The sequence below is a fragment of the Syngnathus floridae genome, chromosome 15 (assembly GCF_059516105.1).
Source record: "Syngnathus floridae isolate MCC-2025c chromosome 15, RoL_Sflo_1.0, whole genome shotgun sequence".
Classification (NCBI taxonomy): Eukaryota; Metazoa; Chordata; class Actinopteri; order Syngnathiformes; family Syngnathidae; genus Syngnathus; species Syngnathus floridae.
In genome coordinates this window covers 12,199,685-12,219,948 of record NC_142427.1, presented here as the reverse complement: position 1 = coordinate 12,219,948, position 20,264 = coordinate 12,199,685, and the positions used below count along the sequence as shown (strand labels likewise).

The window sequence follows — 20,264 nt, the reverse complement described above, 5'->3', positions numbered from 1 at the left end:
ATTTGAGTTCAATCCATTTTTCATTCATTGGGGTGAACAAGAATTGTAAATGTCTCAAAGAAGATCTATATAAACAAAGAATTTGCAAGAATTTCTCAGCCAATGAACAGACTGGAATAGATTGTTACATTTCTGGATGAATTGCACAAAGAGACATTTTGAGGTACTGAGTTGTTTGAGTTATTGTAAGCACACTCAAAACATTTGACAAAAAAAAATAATAATGGAAAACCGAACTACAGTTTGTCCTTCTTCCGTAGTATTGCATTTGGTTTATGGATTAAAAGGAAACCGTAACTTTTCATGAAGAAAACAAAACACAAACGACAGTTTTCGGACTGAAGTTTGGCTTTCATGAATAGGAGTTGACCTTCAGAAAAATATTTTCCAGCTATATATTTATTGAATGACTTTGATTTTTTTAAATGATTTTTTTCTCTACAATACAATAATATAACGAGAGACACCTTTTTGGTTAATGGGAGTTAAAAGTCATTTTTTCACGACTTCTAATGCTTTACTTTTTATGTAGAGCTGTCTCCATCTAGCGGTGAGTTTTGGATGCGCACAGACTCCAACTTCCAATTCTTTCATTGACCTCATCAAGGTATGTGGTAAGCATATCCGAATTAGTTTGAAAAAAAAAATCACAAATAGAAAGGCAATTGGTCATGAGGATGTATTCAAATCAAAATGCCCTTGCTGTAATATTTGCTTGCCACTTTGTAATTCTGTCATGTCTCAGAAGCAACGGCAAAGACCACAGGGCCAGCCAGCCAGGTTCTACAGTGCAACACGCAAGTGTGTGGCTACATTTTGTCTGAAGCAAGGAAATACAATGAATTTAAAAAAAAAAAAAAAAGCACCACAGCTGTTTGGAAATAGCACCAGTCTTCAGAATGTACAGGTATATGTCGTTTGTTTTGTTTTTTTGGCAATGTAGAGCACTGAATTGAATGGCAGCCACCAAGCTGCTGAAAGGTTCAAACCAACCCAGTTAACATCACGTGACCCAGAAAACATGCTCGTGCTTCAACAGAAAGTAGAAAAAACACATTTGGACGTGGCTTGCAAGCAGCATTGTGAATGGCTGCGTTACAAATGATGAATACGTACATGCATGTAAAACCATTCCAGTTGTACATATTGTGAACTCAACAAGTAAATAAATAGATAGAGCACCATCGAAAGGGTAAGCGTGCCATCATTTCTGTAAGCCCCAAATTGTGGATACCATCAACTCATCCGAATAAAAAGAACTATCTCCAAAGGATGAACTAAAGACAATTGCCCACAGTCAAACTCATATTTACTATTCATGGCAAGCAGACGTTGCTATAAAAATAGGTTGCTGTGTTTGTATACAGTACAGTGAAATCCATTAGAGTGCACCATTCTCTTTGTTTTTTGTTTTTGTTCTTTTTTTCCCCTCCTGCACTGCTACCATATAAGCACAGATGGATATAAAAATAAATATAGACTCGTACATTCTTTTAAAACATGAAGTGTCCTCAAATATATAGAGAGCCATTTGGGCCCCACACATACATATGTATATTATATTCCTATAGAGATCGTTTATATTTCGTGGCTCCCTAATAATCAACTAATTTCTATATCGGAGAATGTCTTTTACTCACATTTTGACATAGGTTTGTTACAAAAGTATCACGGAACCTACACTAAGATCCCCCACTCAAGTTTTCAACATGTGCATTCTACCGTACCTCCTTCTACCGAAAAAGAAAAAAGATGGATGCTTATTTAAGACCTTATATACAAACTGTAAGGAAAGTATGGATTTTTTTTCTTTCTCCATCTGTACACAAAAGTGATACTTCATGTCATCAATACTTTTCCTTCTCTGTTACTGATGTAAAGTGATTTTGTCAGCCAGTGTAAGATGAGGGAGGATCTTTGTTTGTGGGGTAGCGAGCCATCAATGCCACCACCATTTAGCTGGAAGAAGCTTGATAAAAATGTTGGACAATGACATTGCATTCCATTTGTAGGTAGTGTACTTGGGTTAAAGAGAAAATGCATCTGACAACAATACATAAGCCAGTCCGTATGTAAATGTTTGACTTGTGCAGCATGGGTTAGCACCAGGTTGTCTACTTGTTGTGCGTGCGTGCCCGTAAAGCAGGTGAGATGAAATCCCGAGTGATACAGTACTGAGATTGACTTTCAAGTCGTCTGACTGAATGTACAAGTAGAAGGAATCGCCACTTTGAAACCGTACAGCCCACCGACCGTGAGGACTTTTCAAAATATATTTTTGTATTATTATAATTTTTTTTTTCTTCCGCTCGTCAGGTTGTGAAAAGCTTGACAAATGTGATCTCTACACAGAACGGCGTTCATAGTGGTATGCACATCAGCAATATCCTCACAGCTATTTTCTAGTTTTATTAACACAAACGAGACAGCAGTAAGTCGATTTTTTTTTTTTACTCAACTATTTTAGAAGGGAACTTTCATCTAATCTTCATTATGAACATACAATCTACTGTTATTGACCGCAACCAATAACTAAGTCAAACTGTTAAATGACGGTCCAGGTACAAATCCATCGTTAATTTCCTTTTCATCATGGAAAAAAAAAGATTAGATTTTAAATTAATTTATTGTGTCGTGATGAACTGATTTTTTTTTTCAAATTTTGGTTTCTAAAATGATTTGAAATAAAAACATATTTATAGGTGCTTCGTCATCAATTGACCAATCGTTTTACATGTTCTATTTTGTTTTCATGTTTGTCCTGCCACAATATCCTATGACCTTTTGCAGACTGCTGTCACATGTTTGGATAGATTTCAGAAAAAAACATTCATCAGAGAACCTTTCTTGAATAACACGATGTGCGAAATAGAAGCAACACATACGTAAGTCACAACCTGCTCACCAGGCAGTGCAAGCTTGGGTTTCACTTTTGCACATTTTTATCATCACTTTTTGCACTGGAGAAAAATTGCGGCAGCTATCATTCTGATTTGATAAACACATTGAGAATAATACTAAACGTGACCATAGGAGGAAAATGGAGATGACCACTTTGATTTCAGAGAGCGCAATTTAGAAGTACATCATCATATCTAAATCAACTTTTCAGATTTTGGAGGGATTGTCATCAGGGTCAAACAAATATGTCATGTTAAATGTAGAAGCGGTGTAACCAATCTAAATGCATAAATGTTTTTGTTTGGAAGTGTGGTCATAGAACATACGACCTTATTTTCAGAGGAAGGTGGCCTGGTCTAGTTCTACGTTGTCCATACAAGCCAAAATAGCCTTTTGATCTTCCGGAAGGGGCCGGCGGTACAGCAGAGCAGAGAAGCGATTGTATGGATCGTGAATCCGGAGACGTTTCTTTTTCCTGTGGAGGTAGAGCGCTTCTTCGGGCTGAAGTACCTGAGTGATGTGAGCCTGCTGGGTCTGAGAGCTGGAGACACCTGCGAAGACATCCCGTCAAGACTAATAACAGCTATGCGGATGGAATTTTGAGCAGAACTCAAATCGGCATGCCGATTGTAAAATGGTGACAAAATCGGTGCGCGCGTTGCAACGTACCTGCTTTCCTCCTGGCCTTGGAATTATTGTTATTCATGGTCACCTTCTTAGCCTTCCGAATCCGTTGGTATTTCAGAGCATCCATCCTCTCAGACCCCGAAAGGACACTCGGCGCACCTCGACGTTTTCTAAAGAAGGACAAGAAAGAGGGGAAGAGGGGCTAACTCCATGCCATGTATTTTCAAGGGCATACTCAGAAATGCTAATTCCGTTCTGCTTGATCCATGCAACACATTGTTAAAGAATAAAGATGAGACACCTGACTTGCATCTGTGAAATAGATCTTTCCATGAACCAATGACGCTGTTCACTTTCAGGACAACTACACCAAAATGTAGATAGCGACTATGTATTTCTTTTATTTTGAAATGCTCCCTTGGTGCGGCTTGTCAGTGGCACATCCAAATAGGTGTCTCTCTTAGGAGTTTTGTTTTTGTTTGCCACTCACACACCAGCACGGTATTGATGCACAGAAAACAAAAAGCATAACTGTGGCGGCCATCTTTCCACAGTGGCTACAGAGAGAAACCAAGGATCATTAGAACAAGGAATAAAAAAATCACAGCTGAGCAACAAAGCATTATCAATATGTATTCATAGACATGGAAACTGTCTACAATGGGCTTCACCATGCTGACAGGGGGAAGAGATGGCTGGAGGGGAAATGACTACGCGGGAACAGTCACATCATGAAAAATAAGCCAAAGAAAAGCGAAGCACTAGGACAAGAAATGTAACAAGAGTTCATCAATAGAATTGGTTGGGGTTCTTTTTTTTTCTTTTTTTTTGGAAACGGAGGAGGATTTAGCAATGGCATGCATGGCAGTTTGCACATGGAACAGAACTTTAAAGGGGAATACATTCAAAAAGATGTTCATCCATCAGCTCACTTGAACTTAGCACTTTTGGTGTTTTATTGTACAGTGTGCCACTTGCTTGACAAATTTCGTCAAGCATTATTTTTCATCCTGCATGCAGAGGACTTCAAATGGGATCGATCATACGACATGCGTGTCTCGAGTTAGCTTGGCGACGGAAGAGAGGGAGAGAGGAATCTGCCCGGATGTTGTTCCACTTACAAATGCTAAACATGTAAAAACAGAAAATTGACTGGATGTTTATTTAAGCTCATTTAAAAAAAAACAAAAAAACGCAACACGGCAGCCGACACGTCGCGCTTGAAAATAAGCGATTCACGGCTGCCGCCAAGTCTTCAAATTCTGGAAATGACGCATTTGCTGTTTGAAGCCGAAATATGTTGCTTCTACGTTTATATTCAATGCACTGGGTATGAACGCCAGTAAGCACTGCTTTGCAAAAACAAAAGAGAACTGGGATGACCTACTATTGACTGAGGGAGGCAAAAATTGAGCAGAGACTCTTGATCTCTTGTATTCCCCTTTAAAGGACGAGGTGATCAAATAAAGCCCCACCTGCTAACCCCCCCCCTTTTCAGACATGGATCCAACCCTTACCTATTGCGGTGTAGACGACTTGGTCACAACAACGCTGCCCAGATAGCTGAGATCAATCAAAAACAAAGCACGTAAGACTCCAGGATCTTTTCAAAGCCACTTACTTACCATACCGGCCCTAAGTCAGAATGATGACGACAAACATGGCGCAAAAAACATGAGAAGCAGACAGGCCCTGTGACACACTTGGCCCAACCACAACTTTTAAAGGGATCGTTGACAAACACCAGACTGGGAAAGAAAGCTCTGGAAAAAGGTGGAGGGGGAGAATTGATCATGAAAGCGGGTAACTCGGGCCGAGGATGGGCCGCAGGGCCTGCCCAGATCCGTAAAGCATCCCTCGCCATGACACGGGCACCCTCAAACGCTCGGATCTAGACGTAACAATGGATATTGATCTGGGGATTCAATTCCATTCGTATGAGGCAATTCCTCCTGTTAGGTGGAAGCAAGTTCATGTCTTTTCGATTTCCATTCATATGCATCTATAAATCATTATTTTGTATCTATCTATATGCTATATTAGCAAGCAAAGTCATCAAGTCAAGTCACGTTTCAAAGCATCACGGGTCAAGCAGATGAACCGCTCCCTACCTACCCTGAAGCTGACAACTGGGATGGAGAGGGCTCAGATGGAAGGATCTCCTCCTCAGTTCTCCTGTGAGATGGCACCTGCCCAAACACGTTGCTCCTTTCCATGGCTGGTGAGGGTGTCTGCGAAGCCGGATAGCTGCTCGCCGATGAAGCAAAGGCCATGTGGGAACGGTAGCTAGGACTGGCTCTTCTGCTACCCTGGCCTAGTGCGGGTGAGGAAGAAGGGGAAGATCTCCTTGAGAAGGTGGCTGCGGAAGGAGGGAGGAGGCTAATCTCAGACATCCCCGGGGGTACGACGTTGGGCCGCGGTCGGGGACGGACCACAATCTCGGGAGATCCCTGGTGAGAACTCAAGGGGCTTTGGGTGAGAGGGGAAAGTCGAGAGGGCTGGAGAACCACCTGATGCGCGCCCGAATCCATCCTACGAGCCTGTCTGGGACTGAAACGAGGGCTGGATTCAAACCATCGGGTGTCCAGGCTACTGAGGGCGCTCGGGCCCATACGGGCCGTCGGATCGGTGTAAGGCAAAACCGGAACGGCCATACCGCGACTTGCGCGGTGTCTCAGCTGACCTAAATGAGCCTCTCGCACGGCTGCTAAATGCCTGGCTGGAGAGCCGTGAGGCTTGGCCTTGCTGGGAGACTTGCTCGAGTAGCTCCGCGGCGCTTCCAGGGGCAAGACGGACGGGTAGGTGGGCATTGGGAGAGAAGAGGTCTGGAAAGCACTCAGCGGAAGAACAGGGGGCGGGGGGGGGTAGGGAGAATCGTGGCGATGGAGATGGACCGAGTGGCGTGGCGGGAAAATGAATTGGGGACCCTCCACCGTCGAGAAGGTGAAATCCATTCCCCGCCAAAATTCCGGCGAATGGGAGGAAGAAGCCAGAGTCAGAGGATAAGGGAAGCCAGAGACGGCATATTGTGTGAAATCACCTTCCCCCATTTCTTCTGGAATCATAGGGTAAGCAAAGGGACCTTCGCTCAGGTACGGAGGGGAGGACATGACGGAGCTAAGGGGACTGCTATCGGTCATATAAAAAGGAGGAGGCTCGTGATCCCCGTGGGAGCCCAGGTAGCCATAGAAAGCCCTGTGATGGAGAGAGCCGCGAATCTGCCCTGCGGCCTGCAGTCGACTGCTCTCCATGATAGTCATACCTTCAAAGGGCTTCTGGAAACGAGGACTGTAGGCCGGAGGCTGGAGGTAGGATTCGTGACTGGAGATGGGCGAGATCTGGTGAGGCCGGAGAGGGGCCATGACCGGCGGAAGAGGCCGAAGGTCGTCGTTCTCCTCGTCCGACTGTCGGAATTCAGGGTAGAGGTCGGATTCTTCCACGAAAGGGAAACCCTCGATGCGCCGGGGCTTGACGGAAAACTCGGCATCTGCCGGATCGATGACGAAACGGCCGTCGGGGCCGCGGCTGATGAGTTCGATAGGTGTGGTTGCTTCGGCTTCTTGCTTGGAGATGGTGTATCTCTTGCTCGTTATTGCTCTTTTGGTCTTCTTGTAGAGGGACAACTCCTCTTTCTTGGCAGGACTTAGGGACGCTTTCTTGCCGTGTTGCTCATGACTATCCTCTGATGACTGTGACAGGGATGTCTTTGAGCCGATGCTTTCTGGACTGGCCTTTCCTGAAGATTGCCTAGAGAGAAGAACATCAGAAGAACAATATGTGATGCAGTCATCACCGGCCCCCACCGAATAAACGGGGCCCACTGAGAAATAGGAACATACTTTAAGTAGGAATTGGATGATGTCAAATATTTGCATATGTTGCAATTTGTTGGCTTTTGTGACAAAAGCCAAAAAAAGGGAATCACTTACTTAGCTAATATTAGGGAACTGATGATTAATTATTGTTTCAAGTGAGTCGCGTGTACTTACGGCGTTGCCATACTTTTTCTTAAGTGGGTAATAGAAAGAGGTGGATCTGGAAGAAGAAGAAGAAAAAAAAGACGGAAAATGATTTTGAAAAATGACATCATTGGATTGACTAGCGGTAAAATTGTCAGGCATTTATAAAAATAGTTTCTGCTTTTTCCCTTACCCTTTTTCCTTTTGAGCTTGCGTCTCCGCTGCTTATTGACAAAGCAGGCCGCCATTGTACTGAAAAGGATGGCTGCGGCCAAGAAGCAGATGGTGGCCACGATGCCAGCCACAACTGGTCGCGCCAAACCTGATTCCTCAACCATCTCTGGCGGTGGAAAGAAGTCTACAGAGGAGGAAGAAAAGTCATGGCAATCGTGAGAAAAAGAAAAAAAACAACAAAAAAAAAACAACGCCTTACCTGTACTGGACACACCGACTACGTTGCTAGGCTCACTGATTGTGTCGTCCATGACGGCCATGACGCGAAACTCATACCAGGCCTCCTTAAAGAAGAACAAGAATGTCATGCTATCATTTATTTAGGTTCATTCATGATAAAAACAATGAATATCATTTCAGTGGAATAAGAAAGCAGTGGTAGAAAAGGTATCTAAGGTAGCAGATGTGGCGTGATGACGTGCAGGAGAAATGTGAGTGAGTGGCTGTGTGTGTGACGCAAGCATCAGCATGACGGCACTGAGTCAGAAGCTCACACATTATGTATCACAGCAAGATGCTTTCGTTGAAGAGAAATAGATGTGACATTAAGATGAAAGTGTCAGAACTTATTAGTCACCCAAAAATATGTTCATTCCATTTCGAAAGGATTCCCGGAGCCACCAGAAGAGAACCTATTCCATTGGGATTCTTTACCGGTGTGTTTTACCTGTATGAGGTCACGAGCAAGCATCTCCGTGTCGCCTGAGGGGACGCTGTCATCCAGGACCTCCCATCGCTCCCCCAAGCGAAACTCCATCACATAATGCTGGATGGGTGCTGTGTGATTGGCGGGCGGGATCCAGGTAAGCAGGACTCCCTGCTGCGTGCGATTGGCTGTGAGGCACCGTGGTGGGGTAAGTAGCACCAGTGGTTCAGGGGTACTTAGAGGAAATACTGGAAGACAACATTTGGCTTGAAATCCACCAAGAATTCCATGGAATCATGACGTACGTACATGGAATGAATGCATTCTCATTTCAAAAAGGCAAGAGGCAGCAAAAGATGCTCACCTAATGTGTTCACAGTGACAACCTCGCTGAATGGTCCTGTGCCAAGCTTGTTTTGGGCGAGGACGCTGCACTGGTATGTTGTCTCGGGCTCCAAGCCAGGCACCACCATCCACTCTTGGCCGCCTGGCACGGGGACTGAGAGCCAATCGTGTGGACCTAAACGCTCCCTTTTTAGCCTGCGCAAGAGTCATGGTTGGAGGTGAGTGAGGTGAGTGGGGGGACCGACTTTGTACCATATCGTCATTCAATACCCATGTCATCAATTTCAAACTTTCCATATTTGCAATTCAAGTGAAATACTTGTTGATTTCCCTAAAAAGTGTCCACACACACACACACACAGTATAGAGTTATCACATCATCAACTGCACTTTGATTTGATGATCAGCCCATGCTGCAGTTAGCTTTGCATTTTGCCCTTTGTCCATGCGATGACGTTCAGGAGTTGATATGGTCACATGCAGCATTTGCAACAATCTTGGAAAAACAATGCTGTGGTAGCAAATCTTGCACTTCAATATAATGATCATTTATTTATCCATTTATTGATTTATGAATGATTTCAATTGTGCAGACTTCAATTTGAATGTTCCCATCCATAGTGGGATAAATAGTCGACATTGTCAGGTTATCCAAATACATGGACAGCACACGGTCAAGCAGAGCAAAGCAGCAACAGCAGCGCTCGAGGTAAAGAGAGGGGAATTCACATTTTCACCTGACTAAAAGGTTCATTTAGCACGGCGGGGCTACTTGACTTGAGATTACAAATGGTATCTGAATGCAATCAGGACATTTTTGGAAATACCACCAGGAGAAAAAGCAGGAAGCCAAGCAAGCTGGGATGACTCACACATGGCCGTACCAGACTGAGAATGTCTGCTGGAAGCCTCCGTCGTAGCCCACCTCCCACGACACGTTGGCCCAGGTGGAGGATGCCACCGCGTGGACTCCGGTGGGTGCGTGAGGGCTTGTGCCTGCACGAGGGCCAGCCAAGTCGGTGACTCGTGAGCGCTCTTTGTACTTCTGCATGCAATGCGTGCATTACCTATAACTTGGATATGCGTGCTGGCAGTGATGCTCGTAGCAACGTTGGTGGCGACACACTCCCATTCCCCGTGGTCCTCCTTTGAAAGTGACTTGAACTGTAAGCTGCCGCGAGGCAAAACGTTGTGCTTGCTTTTATTGGACTTTCCCACCTGAAAAAATAGCAACATGTTACTGTCATCACTGCGTATGAGAGCGAGGATACAGGCGCCGCCACGGACCTTCCTCCATGTTATATTGGGGAAAGGGTCTCCTTCTGCCTCGCATGGGATAACCAGTTCCCTCCCAGCCTCCTGTCTGTACTCCCCTCCAGGGACCACTGAGAATTTGGGGGGGTCCTACACAGGTTCAGTCAGATTAGCAATTTGAGTTTAGATATATTTATATTATGGATATTGATTTGACATATATCTATGTTTTTATTTATTTGTGTGTGTACCTTTAGCACCAGGGGAGCAGGTGGGGACCATCCCATGGAACCCAGGGCATTGTAAGGCATGCAGGTATAGGTGCCCAGAGAGTCCTCCGTCACCTCTGCCACACGGATGCTCCCGTCGTCCATTTGGCTCCAACCAGGGTACTGTAAATGTCAGTAACGCCCAATTCTTGATTGCCCTAATCATAATATACGTACGCGCATATACTGCACCGGAGTGAGGCTTACGATACACAAGTGCTTCATCTTACCTTGTCTATCCGGAGCGGGAGACCGTCTTTCTTCCATTTAACTAATGTTACAGGCGGGTTGGCATCGACAGGACATCGGATAAAGCCCGGCAAACCGATGGCCACATAGAGTACGGAGGGCATGTTTAAAACACGGGCAGGATCTGCTCAAACGCAAATCACAAGAAAGGACATGGAAAATATGGACGTACGTATAATTTGTCGTCGCTTTAGCCTTTCATGTGTGCATTTTCTGAACAGCTTTTCTTCACCAGGGTCAAAATGCAAGCAGTTAGGTCAAAGAGGATAGCTTCAAAGTAATAAGCCAAACGCAACGGGAGGAATGAGTGAATACAATTGGCATGACAGAGGAAGGACAAACGAGGGAGAGCGCAAGCTTGAGGTGAGAGAGAGATGTTACACATGACGTAAGGTAGAGAGAACCCAGCAGAGGAGGTAGGAGGTGGTGCGACTGTGGAGCGTGATGATAACGACATCTGGTATTGCGAAAAAGTGGAGATGGAAAAGGAAAAAAAAGGGGGGGTTGCGTTAGGGTGGAGCCCAGCAAATAAAGACATTATTGTGACATTGCCGGATTGAATTTGTAACCTCCAAAGTTCAAAACGTCGGCTTGGCAGCGCTGCGGTTATAAAGAGCCCGGAGGAGAGCCGCCAGCAGCACCGGCAGACGAGAATATCAGCCAAGATTCTAAAAATAGCTCACAGACGCAGCAATGGCTCACGACCCACCGCTTCCCACTGGAAGATGCAATTATTCACTGGAAAGCAAAATCATGAATTGAAAAGTAGAAGTATGGCGTCGGCCACAGAGCACATGAGGTGGGCGTTAATGGAGAAAGAGAGGGAGAGAGAGCGAGAGAGAGAGAGAGAGAGAGAGAGAGAGAGAGAGGCCTCTGCAGTCTTACAGAGAAACATACCTGCTCTAACAGCAATGATGTAATCTCATCTCTCACCCTCCCTCCCTCTCTCTCTCTCTCCCTCTCTCTTTTTTCCTGCTTCTGTTTGTCACACATGGCACACGCTAATGTACGTAAGAGGCAGGCGAGTGAGGGAATGCAAAACATCTGTTGCCTTGACTACTGCCAATGTCAGTAGAGCATTGCCATTCTGCTCCACAGAAGAGCCCAAGTGTCAAAAGCTCGGCCAGCTTTTCTGTAGTTACTCGCAACGAGCACTCGTGGACATTGTGAGAACACGAGGAGGCGTAGTTTTAGACCCGGTGTACGTATTTGACACAAATGGGACGGTAGCGCATTTGAAATATCGTCTTGCCGTACAGACATATCGAGCTGGAGCGGCTTTGAAAATTCTGGACCTGTTGCCATAGTTACCGCTAATGGCAAACAAGCACAGAGCTGCCAGAGGACAAAAATAAACACGTGAATTTGTAGGTTTTTGAAATTCCGTCAGGTACGGTTCTAGCCGCGCTCGCTCACTCACTCACTCACATTGCACAGTCAGGTAAGCAGAGGCAGTCGGCGGTAGGCCAAGGCTGTTGCTAGGAGCACAAGTGTATTTCCCGGCATCCTCTGGCTTGACTTGGGCAATGATCAGGGAGCCGTCGATCAGAACACTGACTCTGCGCTTGAGGTCGCTGCGGAAAGGAAGGAAGGAAGGAAAAGGAGATTTTTATCGGCTGTCAGCTAAATGATTCGATTCCTTTCTCCACGGAACAACTGTTAGAAAACTGCAATTGTTTGTTTACATTTCTATTGATCTTGTAACAAATGTGAGCGGACATCAAGCACACTGCGATCCCGAGATTACATTTTCAGTCATCCCGTCGACATCTTTGATCCCATCGCCCTCATTCTGGTCAGCGGAGACTTTAATCTTGCTCCTTTTTCCTTATCTACAGACAGCTTCAGAAAGGACTCAAACTCGGCACCTCCTGTCTTTTAAATAATATCTTGTTCGGTTAGCATTTGCTATTCAAATGATTATTTTTTTGGTTGGCTTGGAGTAGAGTAAAAGCTGCTCTCAAAGATGGTGTTTACTTCTTGAAAAAGACATTGTCCTCCTCCCAGAACCAGGTGTAGGTCAAGTTGCGGGGGTAGGCCTCCGCCTGGCAGGTGAAGAAGGCGTCTTGCGAGATGTTCACTGTAATGTTGTCTGGCGGCGAAACAATGAACGGAGGGCCTGCAGGACAACACAAAATAGGTCCAATTTTCGTCTTGATAAAAGATGGTATTTTTGACCTACTTTTGTCACAGAGTTATAAAAGAAATGTTGAGGCTACAAAAGCAACAGCTTTTTTTTCTCATCAGTGTCATGACAATTATTCTGCACTCAGAAAAGGATGATGACAATTTTACAAGTGATCCTTGCACTGCCAGATGGATGATGCTCGCTCCACACCATTTCAAGTGTCTTGTTGGTGTGTCTTTCATTTTAATCACATGGCTAACCTTTACTTATTCATAGCAAATTACAAACACTGGACCACTGAATTCATCAGAGGTAGTATATGGCATGCGGTTAATATGCAGGAATACCCAATCTCACACACACACACACACACACACATCCGCAGACTGCTAGTCCCATATGTTAGTTTTGATCTGTGGTCCACATTGTGATCCTTTAACAGGCAGAGTATTTCCATCTGCCACCCCTTAGCCAGACAAGCAGCGAATGTGTGCTCGTGTGTGTGTGTGTTGGCGCATGTGTGCCAACCTGCCCTATTTGGAACCAGCTGAGCGCTGGAGATTTGCTGGCACTGTAGTTGATCTGCAGCTCAATGGCTTTCCAGGAGGACCTCTATTAATCCATCTCTGCTATAAACTATACAGAGCTGGTCAACTGAACATATCGGAGCTTATCTCGGGCTTTGTATTACTGGTTTAAGAAGAAATTATATTTTCAGGGGCTGGAATATTGGCTGGGCACAATTGATATCATTTTAAATACTATGGTCAGGTTAAGGACGTGAGCAGGATAACTGAAATACCTTGAAGATCATTTTTGTTATTTTTGGAAGTAAACATGCTTTTGCCTGAAAATCAATCTGTTGAAAATGTCAACATTTAATCCTGAGAGATTGCGTCATACTTTGCAGGGGTTGACTTTTGCTTTGGCCATCTTTGGCCGCAATCTACGAATTAAATGAGGTGGAATATTTGCAGCACCATCTGTTTTGGTAAATGAAGGGATCCCGTTAAACAATCTGGAAATAACACCAAGAGTTAGTTTCTGGAAATGTTAAAAAAAAAATAAAAGAAAGCACAGAGGTGTGTTTGTTGTTGTATTATGTATTAAATGAATTATTCATTTTGGGAGTTTTTGCTCAACTTGATCTATTGCTTAAGTTACAAAAGCTGACATTTCATCTATGGCTCTTTTTTCCTTTGCTAAGCCTCCCAAAAATGTTTTAAAAAAGAGAAACTTTTCATCTTGCTGACTAAGGTGTTCCTGAAATGACACGGTGTGGTTAAAGAACCACACTTTTTGGATCACATGACTTATTGAAAGATGAATTGGAATGAAAAAGAAAGGTGTGCTATGACTTGGCAATTTTGGAATGATGCAGAGCTGACTTCCCTCTCCTCCTTTTGTCCTTGGTCTTGAAAATGTGCGTCGCGCTCGACGGAAAACCCACAGAGCAGTTAATGACATTGCTCGTTATTCTCTTCTTACATTGCATTGACCGAACCGCCATTCGACGTTTTGGTGCCGATGATGCTCTTCTAAATCCCTTGCACGCACCTTGGCTAAAAAGTGGTGATTGCTGTTTAACGTGAGCTCCCCACCTTGAACTAGCAGCCGTGTTGTGTGAATGGCCTCTCCTTGGGGGCTAAAGGCTCGACATGTGTAGGCACCGCGATCTTCTCGGCCGATGGACAGCACTGTCAAACTTCCATCAAATACCTGAACAGACAAAAGTGCAGCCGCTTTGACATTCAATCCGTTGAGTTTGTTTGCGCCAGTGGATCAAATGTCGGTATTGCGGACGGATACCTTATACTTGGCACTGGTGACCAGAAGGTTGCTGTCCCGCAACCAGCTGACCGAGGGTTTGGGGTTGCCAAAGGCAATGCAGGTCAAAATGATGCTTCCCCCCTCCTTGGCCTCAACATACTGAGGTGGCGTATCTGTGAATGTGGGAGGGGCTGGACAGGCATACAAATACGAATGGTTAGAGTTCAAATCATGACCATAACAACAAACTTCAAAATAAATGATTGGGTTATTGTAGCTCCAACTTCTCTTACCATTGACAGTTAGATGCACCCAACTTCCATTGTAGAAAGTATCATATTGCTGCTCCAGCATCAGCACCTTACACTCATACCAGCCTTGGTCGTCCGAACGAACATTTTCTATCCGCAAGGAGGATTTGCCGTATAGACTGGCCCGGCCTGGAGAGAAAAGAAGAAAAAAAAAAATCAAAAATACAGATGAGATCAGCAGGAAGGCAGCTGAGTGAGTTGAATGTAATGAGGAGGTGAGAAGTGTACCGATAAAAAATAAAATAAAACGTCAAAGGATAAAAAATGCCAAGTGAATATTAACAAGCTTCAAATAGCTCAGATATAAATAGGCGAGGCTTGAAAAGTGTGGAACATCAGCGTGTGTCACCTTTTTTATGAACACCACCTGCAACAGCAAGAGCAAGAGCAAGAGCAAGAGCAGTAACCCAACATCAAAATGCAAAAGTGACTGGTGGTGATGAATCCAAAGAGAAAGTAGTCAGCTTCAGTGAGGCTGAGATGTTCTCTTCACGGGCACAACGCCACTTTGTCTTTAAGATGCATTGTGGCGAGGGCAGGCACTTTGCCGTAACTTACGCTAATGAGTGGCAAGTCGCCAAACTGTGACAGCACATCGTGTCGCTGGATATTCATACGCAACAGCATATCAAATTTGGACAGGACGATTACAAGGTCGGTCGGTCGGTCGGCAAATATCTTTTGCTCCATGCCGACTGATAATTGCATCATAGCAGATGGGCCGCTGGCAACAAGAGTTCAACAAAGGATTTCTGGGACTCAAAAACATCAGCAAAGCCAAGCCAGTCCTCGATAATCCCAACTACTTTAGGCCATGAGACAAAACATCTTTTTAATTGATTCATATAATAATTAATAATCATTCATAGTAATAATAATGATAATTTATTATTATTTTTAAAAAAAAAATGCGGACCGATTTGGAATCGGTACGTTCACCAAATAAACAAGGTGTTGTTTTGATTTCGCTTATTTCCTTTTCACACTCGAGGTAGGAGCAGTCGTAAGAATATTTAACTATGACAATAACAATTGAATGATGCCTTTATTTCTCCGTTTTGCAGAGACTTGGATTTTTTTTTTTATTTGTGTTCAATTTCAAAAGTCACTAAACACATCTTACCAGCATACTCTGGGTCCACATGTGGAGGATAAAAACGAAAGTTGATGAAGAAGGGGATGGGCATTCCATACTTAAACCACTCCACCACGTAGGGCTGGCCGTTCAAAGGGTGGGACACATCGCATCCCAGGATGATGTTCTCGCCTGCACGCGCCGTCACAAACTGGGGCTCCTCTCGCACTCCGTGGGCACCTGCGGGAACATGCTCAAGTTGGACTTTTAAGCATCTCTAGCATTTGTCATGTTAAAAATGTAATACAAGAACATATGAAAGAAAGAAAGAAACTCTCCAAAATGGATTTTTGCACTTCAATTCAAGTCAATGTTGTGACGTTTTATCGCTTGTCTGTTCTGGATGAGCCAAAATCAATGGAAAAATCACAAAGGTCTGACATCTCATTCCACAGCTTGATCAGAAGAGCAGCAAAAGTGATATACTAAGACGTTTATTGAGAGTCAGGGTCTTTGAGGGATTATTTCTATCTGATAAGAAAAACATATGCTAAGCTTTAGGTTCTATCCGTCAGGATTGTAAGGCCTGCTCGTGATCAATCAAGAAGCCAAGCTGAAGGCCTGGATTACACTTGAATGGGAGCTATCAAGACACAATCTTTTCATCTTGTCTTGCCCTTATCGTGTCTTCAATCGGAGTTGAAAGAATGTTAGCCGCCAAAGCAGGGAATAGAAGGAGAAAAGGATGTGTTTAGTACTGCAGGGTATCTTTTTTTTTCTTTTTGAATAGAACTGCTTTCATAAATCCCAACGCGTCCACTGCAGCCAAATCGTCAATTCTCCAATTCAGAAGAATTTTTAAATGAAAAATAGCTCACAAATAGGAGATGGCTCATGCTCGCCAGTAGAACCAGATAATGAGTGTGTGCTCGCTCGCTATTCCCAGTGGTGGAGAACGAACACACACACACACGTACGCACACACTCTTTCAAGCTTTACAATGTGTTGATTGGCTGCTGGTGACATCATCTGAAATTGCGCACCAACAGGGCCCTTGGTGCTATGACTTCAATGTTGATGATGAAAGCGGGAGGGAAAGAGAGAGAGAGAGAGAGAGAGAGAGGGAGCAAAGGATCCAGATGGAAACCCCAGCAAAATTTCCTCTGCCACCACCACCCCTCCCCGTCCGTCCCAATTAGGATTTAGTTGATTTACAATCAAATACCCAAGGGAATACGCATGATGATCGAGGCGATGATCCAAAGAAAGAAAGAAAGAAGGAAAGATAAATGAAAAAAAAGAAATCACTTACAGTTCAACCAGAATTTACAGGAAAAAAATATGCCTCTGAACTTTCACAAAACTTTGGAGTTAGAAACATCATCATTTTTCTGGCGTTTTTGGAACACTATTGTGCCTCGTGTCATGTCAGCCAATATCCAAAGATGATTTTGTCTTTTGTACCAGACTTATTTCAGAGGGACCACTTTTAAGGGTTGCTGAAAAGTAAGATTGTGTAGCATATGCAGTACATGTCATCATTGTCCAATGACAACTATGACACTACATTTAGTTTCTCTCGAAAAAAAAACGGACTAAATGACTAAAAGAAAGATTCAGCACAAGATACATCTCTTTTTTGCACCCATAACTGTGTTTTACTTGCATATGTTTAGATATTTTGCTGTTTTGAAGTCAGCGTCCGCAAAACATCTGTTTCATCATAGCTTCATGACAAAATGAATCTACATTTATGATCCTCTGAACTCCATCATGATAAATCATGTGAACGTTTTTGTACCAATCTGCCAAGTAAACAAACCGGGTGAGTTGTGTACCTTAGATGACTTTGTCCTGGTTTTGAAATACAATGATGTGCCGGTGTAACTAAAGGCCAGACAATGTCATGTATGTGCTCTACATATGTTGCTCTTCTGGAACGTGGTGCTGCTTTTTGAATTTTGCTCTCCATAATGGCTTTTGAGCTTCTTACCTCCTGCTGACTGGTAGAATTAGGCCAGACAGCTGGGAGTGGATCAGCGAACAATTCATTCAAGAAAGCTCACGAACAAGCACTCTGAATTCAAATATTTGCTTTGTGCGGATGTGCAGAACACAGATTGATGTCCAAAGCTGTCGTGCCAACGTTTCAATCGCACTTTACGAGGCAACGGCACAATAAACATTGTTGTGTCTGGATGGCACGTTGGAGTGAGACAGCTGGTGTCTGTCCCGGCCAGCTTTTTAAATTCCATAAATGACAACGGCAATCCACACTCGTGTGACATATCTTGAGCACATTCTTCTCAGTCAATCACTGTGCAAACACAAGGTCAGGGTCGATAGCTTGATTGAGCGGACTTTTTAAACTATCCTACACTGCTGAACTGAAGCAAAATGTTTGGTTTGTAGTTGTTTAACGTAAAAATTGCCAAGATCAGCTGCGGTGACCCCAACTTGAGGAGACGCAGCAGTGTGCAGGCTAATTATTACGTCAAGCCCACACACGCACGCACGCACGCACGCACGCACATTCGCTCACTCACACAGGTAGTGTTCCCTCTGGCGGACAAAAGTGGTAAAACTAGGGCAAGCCACCATGCAATCCTATTCGAGTACATTACCACTGACGTTGACAGTCTGGGAAGCCAGGTGCATGCTGCAACCGCTGGCTCACCTTCCACTTTGCTCAAAAGCCCTAAATTGCAGAAAATCCCACCCACCGCGACAATGCACATAGCAGCTCAATGATGTATTGCAGTCAGCATTGTTGCACCACACATTTTCAACAAGCTCCATTTCAATGTATTGCTTCGGGCTACTCAACACGTTCTAGCAAATCACCAACTTGGCCATTTGAATCCCAAACTATTGCGGTAATGGTGACATCAATCGGTGAGAGAATTTCAAGGGTTAAACTTTGAGCAGAAGTCGCCGGTCCATAAAAGCTAATGTGCTTCGACTCACCTTGAGCGGCCGTTCCTCGGGTGCTGAATACACTTGCTATCAAAGTGGCCACATACCAAATCATAGTACTATTCCCCAGCGGAAATAAACCACATCATATCTCAAAGTGGCCCATTCGGTGAAGCTGTCATCGTCGAGTGTTCCCGGTGGACGTTAAAGGTGGCCGGTATCCTTTTGGAATTCAAAGCGAGCCCTGGACACTTGTCCACCGGAGCGTTCCCCTCTCTTCCCTTCCCCTCGCCGCGACTCGCCGCCACTCTCCTCTCCTCTCCTCTCTCATCCCGAGACAGATCACCTGCGCCAATGGGACTACAGCAAACGACTCTTGGAGACCGAGCAACAATCATGAGGTCATCGCGAGCCCGCCTCTGCACTACCTCCATTGGTGAATTCGGGAGGAGGCGAATTGTTCATTGGTTAGCTGCAGCGTCAATTTCTGTGCCGGTTTGATGCGTTCATGTTTTAGAGTGACTCGGAGGTTCTAGACTCCAACCTGAAGAAATTACGTCAACGACGTCAAACACTAAATCGTTATCTTAACGCATTCTGAAGAGCTTATTACTAACAGTAGCCATGTGGACATGAAGTAAAACATTATTATGCTGCTTGTAATATTAAAACGCAGCACTCTCGGCCTTTTTATAACTCACCAAATAAAAAATAAATTGAAAATATCCTCTGTATTCTGGGTACCGTATACCTAGAACAGGAATACCCGACAAATAAATCGAGAAATTAATGTGGTTCTTATTTATTGGACAAGACTTTGGAGGCTGCACATGAACGGTTTCCCTGACAGATTGTCAGATTTCCATCAGAACCTTAACGCGGCATCAGAGGATGCCGTTTCAAGGTGGGTTGGCTTGTGAAGCCTTTGCGGAGCTGCACCATCATCCTGCGCAATAACACGAGCGGAAACCTCCTCCTGTTAGTCATTGCTCTGTGAAATCAAATTCTTGCCATTTTTTTAATTCACTCAATATTTCCACTGTGAAGTGCAGCAACTATGTCAATCCGTTCTGATTCATGCTGTTTGATGCACTTGAAAAAGTGTGCGTCAGCTATGTAACCCAGTTATGTCTAAATATGGACAGTTTGAAATTCAACTGACTCAGTTGCCGTTGACATCAGACAGCCTGTTAATGCATTCTCATTTCGAACCCGTCGTGCTGCCTCTGCTCTGCGGGACTCCTGGAGGGGGGGTCGTGGGGGGGGGGGGGGGGGGGGGGGGTAGCGCTGCTCTTGGGTCAATGCACAGGAAGGGCACAAAAATGTGATAAACTGTGTGGACAAGTCCGGTACAAGCACTTTTGACATTCATTTCTATTTTGGCAGTATTGTGAGTTGATGTATTTTCTTTTTGACCAAAGAGAAAACTGTGTTGTGTTAATTGCCATGTAGTTGAAAGTAGTCATGGGATTACCCATTCAGGTTTTTCATTGTTTTAAAGATTTTATATGGGGATTGTCCACTCATGTATGGTTGAGCGTTTTACTATGTGTGCCTGGGATCACTCAGTCTGGGTCAG

The 20,264-nt window shown here is 44.3% G+C and overlaps 1 protein-coding gene across 4 annotated transcripts; it reads right to left on the bottom strand.

Annotated features, from left to right (window-relative positions):
* Positions 1 to 383: 383 nt before the first annotated feature.
* On the bottom strand, positions 384 to 19,035 carry igsf9bb (immunoglobulin superfamily, member 9Bb). 4 transcript variants are annotated; one of them, XR_015863125.1, is made up of 21 exons: positions 18,737 to 19,035; positions 15,817 to 16,008; positions 14,676 to 14,822; positions 14,422 to 14,573; positions 14,214 to 14,331; positions 12,462 to 12,603; positions 11,913 to 12,058; positions 10,466 to 10,608; positions 10,218 to 10,358; positions 10,000 to 10,116; positions 9,780 to 9,930; positions 9,585 to 9,708; positions 8,732 to 8,907; positions 8,389 to 8,615; positions 7,921 to 8,005; positions 7,681 to 7,845; positions 7,518 to 7,563; positions 5,644 to 7,275; positions 5,046 to 5,091; positions 3,571 to 3,698; positions 3,433 to 3,452 (listed from the first exon to the last, which is right to left on the bottom strand). XR_015863125.1 is itself a non-coding variant. In XM_088398956.1 (20 exons), exons 1-20 carry the CDS (start codon positions 18,798 to 18,800, stop codon positions 3,238 to 3,240), a joined length of 4,311 nt encoding a protein of 1,436 aa, XP_088255082.1. In that variant the 5' UTR covers positions 18,801 to 19,035; the 3' UTR covers positions 384 to 3,237. The 4 variants fall into 4 exon arrangements, 3 of the variants coding, with proteins under 3 accessions (XP_088255082.1, XP_088255083.1, XP_088255081.1); XM_088398956.1 differs by lacking the exon at positions 5,046 to 5,091 and having other exon boundaries at positions 384 to 3,452; XM_088398957.1 differs by lacking the exon at positions 5,046 to 5,091 and having other exon boundaries at positions 384 to 3,452; positions 9,597 to 9,708.
* Positions 19,036 to 20,264: the final 1,229 nt, after the last annotated feature.